This window comes from Chrysochloris asiatica, unplaced genomic scaffold (assembly GCF_000296735.1).
Source record: "Chrysochloris asiatica unplaced genomic scaffold, ChrAsi1.0 scaffold00095, whole genome shotgun sequence".
In the NCBI taxonomy this organism is placed as follows: domain Eukaryota; kingdom Metazoa; phylum Chordata; class Mammalia; order Afrosoricida; family Chrysochloridae; genus Chrysochloris; species Chrysochloris asiatica.
This window is the reverse complement of record NW_006408613.1, coordinates 4,313,595-4,324,169: the sequence shown is the minus strand read 5'-3', so window position 1 is coordinate 4,324,169 and position 10,575 is coordinate 4,313,595. Positions and strand designations below refer to the sequence as shown.

The 10,575-nt window shown below is 36.4% G+C and overlaps 1 protein-coding gene across 1 annotated transcript in view; it reads right to left on the bottom strand.

The window, feature by feature from the left end:
• Positions 1-10,575, bottom strand: part of ARHGEF10 (Rho guanine nucleotide exchange factor (GEF) 10) — a 234,765-nt gene that overhangs the window by 199,031 nt on the left and 25,159 nt on the right. The window contains exons 5-6 of the mRNA XM_006866721.1: positions 5,875-5,951; positions 3,101-3,157 (exon numbers count right to left, since the gene is read on the bottom strand). Of these exons, the coding sequence (XP_006866783.1) occupies positions 3,101-3,157; positions 5,875-5,951 (134 nt within the window). The remainder of the gene's footprint in view (positions 1-3,100; positions 3,158-5,874; positions 5,952-10,575) is intronic.

Genomic DNA, 10,575 nt, shown 5'->3' with positions numbered 1-10,575 from the left:
GTTTTCTCCTGTTGTGATAAGTTATGCATATGTTTCTAGTCTATTTTTACACTGAAGAAGCAGCTATTTGAAGGTCTGAGACTTTTTTCAGGAGTGTCTCGGTTTCCATTTCATTCTTAATGCAATGCTAGGCCTTATCTACTATTCCGGATTAAGCATAAAAAACTACTGTTCCTCTGGAAAGCGATATGGCGTTTCCTCAGAAAGTTGGAAATAGACAGCAATCAGTCTACTTGGTATATATTCACAAGAAATATGAGCTATAACTCAAGTAGATGCATGCACATTGATGTTCTTGACAGCACTAAGCACTATTCACAACAGCAAAAAGATGGAGACAGCCTAAGTGCCCATTAATGGATAATGGATAAACAAACTTTGGTACATATGAACAACGGAATCCTAATGCAACACCGAAGAGTAACTATGAATTTGTAAAACACCTCATAACATGGAAGAACCTGGAGGGTTCTTATGTTGAGTGAAATTAGTCAATGATCAAAGGACAAATATTGTATAAGACCATTATTGTAAAAGGTTAAGAAATTTTTACATACTAAAAGAAACATTCATTGCTGGTTACCAGGGTGGGAGGGATGGGCGAGTAATTCACTGGTAGATACATGTTAGCTAGGGTGATGGGGAAGGTATATTCAAGGACGGGGAGGGCAGTATAAAAGAAGAAGGAAGGTAATACACAAGAAGTGGGAGGGTGGCAGATGAACAATGAAGATGGGGAAGACACAGGAGGTAGGTATGGGCTAAATGGGATGGAAGTAAATAGTGATGTATACACAACATTAGAAAAACAATGTTCTGTGAGTAAATACATGTATCAAGACATAGGCTGAATGGATAAAGGAGACAAAAAAATGTTTATGTGTTTGACTGTCTTATGGATATTGGTTTCCCCTGCATATTGTTGTAAAATAGACATTTAAGTGGGATAGAAATGTATATTGGGAATTGTGATTACAGAAAGTTTGTAAGCCCATCTTCAGCCTATAACTGATTGGATTTGCTAAAAGGGGAGTTAGATTTTGCCCAGCAAAGTAAGCTTATTGTTAAGCCTTGTAGAGTATGAAGCTTAGGTGGAATCCTGAAATCCACCCAGAACATTCTGAATTGAGACAGTCCCACTTGAAAAGACATGCCCAACTCAAAACTGCTGGGAGAACAGAAGATACTTACTGAAAGAAAGACCTGCAGAAAAAAAGCAGACTGTTTGGCTATTTGAATATCAAGCAAGCTGCTTGCTTTGGAGAAATCAAGTCAAGAAGTCAGCCCATCAGGGAAAAGCCTCATCTAGAATGAAACTTAAAGCAGTCTAGTATACTCACTGGTAATCACCTGGGTCTACTTGTGAGTGGAAGTGGGGGAAATGCAGCAATGAAGACATAGACTGAGTTTGGCCATGTTCCATTGACACACCTCGACCTTGAGATGAGAGAGTGAAGAGGAAGGAATGGTAGGTCTGAAGTTTAGAGAGATGTGTGAACTCCTAAGCCCATGGGCACTGACTTAGCCCAAGGATTAGGGCTGAAAGTGAAACAGCTAGCTGGTCTGAAGTGCAGGGTGGTGTACGTGAAGTCCCAAATTGCAGCTAGCACTCATTTGATCTAGTTTGGATGGCTAGCTCACTAGAACTTGACCAGATGAAGATAAATATATTTGATACAGCGAACAAGTGCAAATTGATACAATTTGATGAACTGGACTTTTGCTTATGGATGCAGTTGCTCAAAATTCCAATCAGAATAGAAGGATTCTTCATATCAAGGAACAAGCTTATTTCCTCAATGCACTGAATTGATAGGGACAGGAAATTTAGGCAATGGCTATCAAAAATGGGAGACTATTAAGGCATGAAGTGGCTAGCTTACAAGCTTTCATGAGTATGGTTAATTTCAGAAGGAAGGGGGTATGGTAGAATCCCCATTGAATAGTTTTCCTCTTTTCTAGATGGATCTGGTGAAAGGGGATGGTGGATGATAATGATAGGATTTTATGATTCAATTGTGAATAATGATTAGCAGGGTTGTGATTGTCACAACTGTAACTGTAGCAGATGTGTAACTGAAAGGGGGAGTAGTTAGTCTTTCATTTCAGGAATAGATGATCCCAGGATAATAAAGAAGGGGGAGCATGAGTGGACTGTGAGATCCTACCTAGAAAAGCAGACAGCAGAGACAGTGGCGGAGGCAGTAGCCTGGAGAGACAGATCAGCTATGGGCTCTAGCCCATGGACTGAGTAAGGCTGTGTGCCTGCATGTAGGAGGCTGACTGGCCGAATGTGCCCTTAGGACATTTAAATGAAATATCTATTTTTTGTTTTGTATATGTACATAAAATATTTTTGTTTTGTTCATTTGTGAAATATAAGATGTAAATGGAGAACTGCAAGAAGGAAGTAGGATAACTGTTGTTGTCGGGAGGGGACTGTAATCATTGAGATGAAACAAAGCATATAATTTGTTGAATGTAAAGTTGATGATCTTGTCTATAAACCGTCCCTCAATTCACAATGAAAAGTTAAAAATGAATTTTTTTTTTATTAAAAAAAAAATTCTACTATGCTCAATCTGGATTAAGAAGCATCAAGTTATTAAAATAGTTTTCTGGTTTTCGTTTACTTCTTTATTTACAGCACTGTATTGAAAAGAATCATTATTTTACATCCAACATTTCTATGTATTTGTAAGAGGAGGTTTCTAGGTTACATTAATTAGCTATGCAGCCAAATCGTTTAATTCCCTTATTTTTCACCTAAATAAACTATGGCTGGAGAGGTTTTTACTGGCTTGTTCAAAATCAAAACACTAACCAAAATCTTGATGTAAAAATATTTTCGTATGAACTCATTTTCTTGGCATTTCAAATGGTGTAACTATAAATACACATACACGCATGTGCATACACACCAAGATACTACCACATTTTATCTGTGTGCCCATATAAAATATATAAAATCTTAATATACAAAAAAAATAATCTGCATCTAGTGATTATGTACACACTAAAAAGTCATTTTTTCACACTTATAGGAAAAAACTGCTAAACTAAATCTCCTAAAACTCAATCCAGAACAAAAAAATCAAACCTGGTTCTGAGTCTGAATTTTCTCTTGGAACATCATCATAAATTGCTTCTTCTGGATCTGGAATAAAAGGGGAAGGAAACTATAAAAATAATGCCCAAGACTAAATCAGTTCTATTTAAATTTTATACTGCAATATTCTCCTATGACTAACATCACTATTCAAAACAATTTATATTGATAATTCACAGCATCTTACCAAAATGTAACTATTTTTAGGGTACAATATTTCATTGGGGGAATGACAAATATCACTCTAACTAGATCAATTAAAAAGTATCACTAACAGGTGGTTTTTACTATTTTTCAGGCCAAGCTTATCCTATTATACTATGCTAAATTACACGTATTCATGTGTTTCTTTTATAAGTGTTTTTAAGTTCATGAAGTTAATGTGTTGTGACTAACATGAAGAATACAGAGGTTCTGCCCAGTTTCAGAAAAGGAGGGGGCGCTCAACCGATGCAATAAAAATGGGAAACCAACAGAGTAAAGTGATGACACACAGTTGTGTTGTTGTTAAGTTCCATGGAGTCGGTTCTGACTCATAGTGACCCTGTACAGGGTTTCCGAGGCTATAAATCTTTATGGGAGCAGAAAGCCTCAACTTAATCCTGCAGAATGGCTGGTAGTTTCGAATTGCCGAGTCTGATTCATAACCTCTACGCTACCAGAGTTCCTTAAATGATGACACTATAATGCTTTAAATCATTAGATATGAAAAGTAATCACATACAAGTATAAAATGTTCTACTTTTAGGACAAAACTTTTCAAACTGTATTATGTGAGACATTAGTGTCCTATGAAATCATAACAGGTTTCCTTTTTACAAAAAACAACAACAACAACACACATGGGGCAGAAGCTCCAAGAGAAAACCATTTAGTATATATTGTACAAGATAACTACATAGGAGATTAGCAGCAAAATTTGAAACTGCATTTAAGCATTTGTAATAGGTCTATGTTTTATAACTCTTTAGAAGGTCTTTTAAGTTAATTTTATAGAATATTCATTTTGATGTTATTGCCACAGGAGAATCTCCAAGCTACAACATATTGTTTATTATACTGAATCTACAAAATCAACTGACTATTAAACAACAAAGGATGGAGAATGAGAAAATAAACGGTGACATCCTGTAACATATAGTCATTGTATATCACCATATTGTTGTTGTTGTTGTTAAGTGCCGTAGAGTTGGTTCCGACCCATAGTGACCCTGTACAGCATTTCCGAGGCTGTAAATCTTTACGGGAGCAGAAAGCCTCATCTTTCTCCCGTGGAGTGGCTGGTAGTTTCGAACTGCTGACCTTAAGGTTCACAGTCCAATTCGTAACTACTATGCTACCAGATCACCATATTAACAGGGGTAAAACATGCAAATTGAGGAACATTCCTTTACTCTCTGGATACTGTCAAATTCCCATATTATAAAGGCTTGCTCTCTTTAAATAATCTTTATTAAGTGTTATACTATGGTGTGGCACCGTAGGATAAGCACTTGACTTCTAGGTCAATTTGAACTGCAAGATCAGTGGTTCAAACTCACCAGGCACTCCTCAGAAACCCTATACAGAGTCGCTATGAGTTGGAATCGACTCAACGATACTTAATAACAAAATAATTATATTAAGTGTTTCTACTCCTATTAGATAATATTGAAGGTCTGGTTTAGTGTTGTGGGATTAAACACTGTACCACAAGGTTGGTTTGAACCACAACGTTGGCGGTTCAAACTCACCAGCCGCTCCTTGGAAATCTTATACAGGGTCACTATGAGTCGGAACCGACTCGACGGCACTTAGCAACAACAACCCTAAGTGTTTCTACTCCTATTAGGTAATGCTGAGGGACAGTCACTTTATAGGTTTTCCTTTCAAATACAGTTATTCTAATTAATTGTCATCTGGATCATAAAAATGATTAATGGAAAAAATTAAGATTTTGCTTTAATATTGAATTGTTGGGAAATAACAAGTAAATAATTTAACCATGCAATGATCCTGATTTAATAGCTCCTAGCAGAATCATCTAATTATACTAAGTTCTTTGTTTTGACAGTGTAATAATTAAAATCGTAATGAACCATTCCAAAAAACAATTTAATAAATAAGAGATAGCTAAGATGATTCAACCTTGTAAGTCAATCATATAATTACACAGAGATTATTGAGTGAATCATCCAATAATATAAGTGGTAATTAGAAAAACATCTTCACTTTTGAATTTTGTTGAAAAAAGAAATCTAGTTAAAAATATTTTTAGCCTTTTAAACCACACATGGAATGAAGATCAGGTATATCATCTGGTAATTGTCTTGACTTTCCCATCCACACACCTCTCCTTAAAAAATGGAAAGAGCATCTCATTGGGGAATAGCAAGAAAGAATACTTTGCTAACATCTCACCAATGATTGTGAGATGGAAGTAAGAGAATCATTCTCTAAATCTATAACTGTAATAATGAAAAAAAAAATCTGTATTAGAAAGAAACAATCAGAAAAAGGGGTGTGCTTGGATGGATGGAGTTAAGATAATAAAACATGAAGCAACAGCTTCATAGAACCCTGGGAATATACTTACATATTCAGATTTTGTTAATATTTTAAGGAAATGAATATATTTTCAAAGTTTCAGATATGATATAGTACATAAGAATAATTAAGACATTCTGAAAAAATATCATAGCATTACTCTATTGGCAAATGTTTATACTGAGCTTGATGAGGACTCAGATGACGGTCTGTCAGGACTACTGGTCAGCGGTACTTACTTTCCATCCATGCTGTATTGGCAGGATCTGCAACCCATCGGGCCAGGGCACTGTCTTCTTTATTGACCTGATCTTCACTTAAGGAAACAAACCATAAGTCAGAACAGTGACAGACATTTCAATCATTAAGTTACTGAATGCTCCCCAGGGAATAGTGAAACCTCCTGATGTCAAAGCTCAATGGGACTGCCTTGATTTTCTGGGTCTCTCAAGTTTTCTACCTTTGACAAAATGCACACTTTTTACTAAGAATCCTACTTTGTTTTGGTATCAAGGTTTCCTTCTCTGACAGTTTTCTGCCTTACACAAGTTCCATCATTTGCAGGTTTTTCTGTATATACGAGGGTAGGTAAAAAAACTATTGCTACAAAATCACAGAAACTTTTATTAAACAAAAATACGAAGCTTTTGTTTCTTTACCTATCCTCCCCATTTAAGTCTAAACACTTCTGAAGGGGATGTTTCCAACTCTCTTCCCCTTCTCTGTGGACTTCTGATGTGGCGCAATGGATCAGCACTGGACTGTGAACCACAAGGTTGGCAGTTCAAAACCACCAGTTGTTCTTCATAATATGAGTTGGAACTGACTCGACGGCACTTACAACACTAGTACCCCCTTCCCCCAAAGAATTCTGGGAGTCCTGGTGTAGAACTGTAAGAGAACCACTGGACTGCAAAGCCAGTTTGAGCTGCAAGGTCAGTGGTTCAAACCACCAGCTGCTTCTCATAAACCCTATTCAGGATTGCTGAGTTGGAACCAGTGGTACTTAACAACAACAAAAAATTATTTATATCCCATCAAACAGTAGTTTAGGCATCCCCGAGCGACTCAAATCATGTTTCTTTGAAACTCTCTTTGAATTTTGGAAACAAAAAGCAGTCTGAAGGGGAAAGGTCAGGGCTGTGTGTAGACATTTTAAATTATCTCAATTATTTCTTGAAATTATTTATTTCTTGTAGTGCAGCCCTTGATACCCTTGAAGAATGACCAGGTACATTGTGATAGAAAGAAATTTCTTTGCCCAACTTTCCTGGCCTTTTTCTCACCAGTGCAGATTTCAATTATCTGAAAACTTCTTCCGAATAAGCCCTCATGATCATTCTGTGTCTTTCAAAAAAAAAAAAAAAATTATCAAGATTGTCCCTTTGGATTCCCAGAAAACAGTTGCCATAAACTTCTGAGCTACCTCTCTGCTTTGAATACAACTGGTTCAGCAGATACCTTTTGGAAGCCACTGTTTTGTTGAACCATTTTTTTTTTTGATGGTTCCCTCCCAAGATTAAGACAACTGTATTACTGAGAACTTGTCTGCAGTCACCAATGATTGCAGACCCATGTTTAAACATGTCTTGTTTGGAATAAACCTGTGCATGTATGAACTAAAACCTTAATCCCAATACTTTTTTACTTACCTCATATATATGTATCTACAAATTGTTTATTTTCTCATGTTATTTCAGAAATTCTAAGTTTCACTCATAAGTGCTTTTGTATGGCCATGATGGTACAGCACAGTATCAGGCATGAATGACAGGAATATGAAAGAAATATAGCCTCTGCTCATAAAAGGCCTAAATTTTCTTGCAGTATTTCATCAGACCTTTTAGAGGGTCCAGTTTGTGCCACACATAGTGCTGGGTTCTATACACACGTAAATAAGATAAAGGCCTTCTTGGTATCTAGTAAGAGGTGAGTGGGAGAAAAGACACAAATAAGCAAAAGCAATAATGGTAATTACTCACTGGTGGTATGTTCACAATGCAATGGTCATGGGGCCAGATCACAAAGTCTTGCTTAATAAAAAGCCCAAGAATTTGAGCTTATTTTATAGGCAATGAGAAGCCGTTAAAACACTTTATTCAGAAGAAAGACAAGTTCAGTTTAATTCAACAAAAATTTATTAAAGCCTATCTCTGTGAGAGTCACTGCTCTTGATAATATAAACATGACATACAAACCCATTGCCACTTTGCGTCAATTACAGTTTACAGGACCTTTAGGACAGAGAAGAACTGCCTAGAGTTTCCAAGGCTGTATGCCTCAATTTCTCCTACAGAGCGGCTAATGGGCTCTAACCGCAGACCTCTTAGTTAGCAGTGACGTGCTTAACTATAGTGCCACCAGGGCTTTTTAAATATGAATAGAACAGTCAGTGATTAACACAGGCAAAATTCCTGATCACATAAAGCCTACATTTCATAAAGATAAATTAAGCAGCCATAAAAAAAAATTAGAAGGAAAAGAGATTGAAATAAAAACAAGCACCTAGAGTTAAATAATGAAAACTCTGAAACATTTATATACAGAACAACAGAATCACTAGTATAAAATTATGTGTCAATACATCTTTAGAGCAAGTGAATGCCCTTGCAGTACACAGTTTCTCTCTTTAATCACTTCAAGTTTTGCTAAATGTTCTAATGAAGAACGAAATACTTGCAACGTGACAATAAAGAGGAAAAAGTTCAAAAGTTTTAACAATTTCCAGGTAACAAACGCTTCTAACAGCTACTCAAGGATGTGTGACATAATGTGCTAGGTTGTGGATCTGTGTAAAAATTAAGACACAGTCTCTGGATTTACTTGAAGAATTTATCACATAAAAAAGTATCCTCATGTATTTAAGTTTGAAATTATACTAAAATAAAAAGAGTAAAAGAAAATCAGAAGCAAATGTGCTTCACAGTTATATGGTATTTTAAATCATTCCTGAATATTTCTCACATTTTTGGAAATTGTCTAAATTATCATCCCACTTTAATTATGGTCTTATGGGAAAAAATCCTGCTTTCCACAAATTCTAGATTACTAATAACTAACATGGCATTGATTAATATTTAATAGAAGTACAATTTTTAATAAATAGCTCTCAGTAGATCTACTTTATGAAATATGAGGGTAAATCAAAAAGTACTGCTACACAATTGTAGCAACCTTTATTAAACAAAACTGCCAAAAAGTGAAGCTATAGAGACATTGGCTCCTAAAATGCAAGGGGGGTTGGGGGCGGTTATCAAGACACGAAGTGACTGGCTTACAAGCTTTCAAGAGGGAGTTTTGTTTCAGAGTGTAAGTGGGAAGGTGGAATCCCCACTGAATAGTTTTCATCTTGTCTAGACAGGTCTTGTGAAAGGAGATGGGGATAAAATTCTTATGATTTAATATTGAGTAATCATTATCATGACTGTGATTGTCACAACTGTAAAGATAGAAGTTTTGTAACATATAGGGGGGAGTACTTAATCTTACATTCCAGGAACAGAGGACCTTAGGACCATCAAGGGAGAAGAGCATGAGTGGAATGTGGGATCCTATCCAGAGAAACAGTGACATCAGAGTTGGAGATAGAGATGAGGACATGGAGAGATAGAGCAGTTGGGGACTCTAGACTCATGGGAAGAGAAAGACTGTGTGTTGGTGGCCAGGAGGTCGGCTTTCTGAATGTGCCCTTTGGCTGTTTAAATAATTATACATTCCTGAGTGTTTTTGTGTACATCAAAAAACACACACAAAGGAAATAAAAGTAAATGAATGATGTTGCATGGAGATTGTAATCCTTGCAATGACATGAAATATGACAGGATGAGTGTAAAACTGATGTTTTCCCATGTAAACTATAAATCAATTCACAATAAAAACTTTGAAAAAAAAAAGTGAAGCTATGTTTCTGGGTATACTCTCCATCTAGGCCTCTATACTTCTGTGGTGATGTTTGCATCTCTCTATATGAATTCATCCCTGAAGAATTCTGAGCTCTTCGATTTACATCATGTTGAAACAGTAGTTTGGGTACCTTCAGGGACTCAAATTATGTTTCTTACTAATGTTCTTTGAGTTTTAGGACTAAAAAGAAGTCTGAAGTTGCAACATAAGGGCTGTAGGGTGGATAGGGTAAAGTTTCCCAACAAAATTCATATGGCAGCTCTTACTACCCGCAAAAAATGACCAGGTCCGATGTTGTGATTTTTTTAAAAAATATTCCTTGGAGCAACTTTCCTGACTTTTTTTTCCTCACCAATGTATTACTTCTTCCTAATAAGTCCCAGTGATTATCTTGTGTCTCTTAAGAAAATCAATCTGCATTAGCCCTTTAGAATCCCCCCAAAATAATCATAACTTGAGGTGATATCTCTGCCTTGAATTTAACTAGCCCAACAGATTGCCTCTGAAGCCATTGTTTTAAAGTACCTAATACGACAGCACTTACCAATAACAAAATGTCACTAATGGACAATGAATAAAGAAGACAATTGAAAAATTGATGCATCTGAGTTATGGTGTTGGAGAAGAATATTAAAAGTACATGGACCACCAAAAGGACAAACAAATCTGTGCTGGTAGAAGTACAGTCAGAATGGTCCATAGAAGCCAGGATGGCCAGACTTTATCTTTCATATTCTGGACATTATCAGGAGAGACCAGTCCCTGGAGAAGAATATCATGCTCAGTAAAGTGGAGGGTCAGCAAAAAAAAGGAAGGCCCTCAAAAAAATGGACTGGCACAGTGGCAGCAGTAATGGACTCAAGCATAGCAACAATTATAAGATTGTCTTAGGACTAGGCAGTGTTTCAGTCTGTCGTGAGCTATGAGTCAGTACCAACTCAACAGCACTTAACAACAACAATGCAACTAAGACAAGTGTATTACTGAAAGAACTTGTCTGCATCCATCTAATGATAACAGAGATAGGCTTAAAAAGA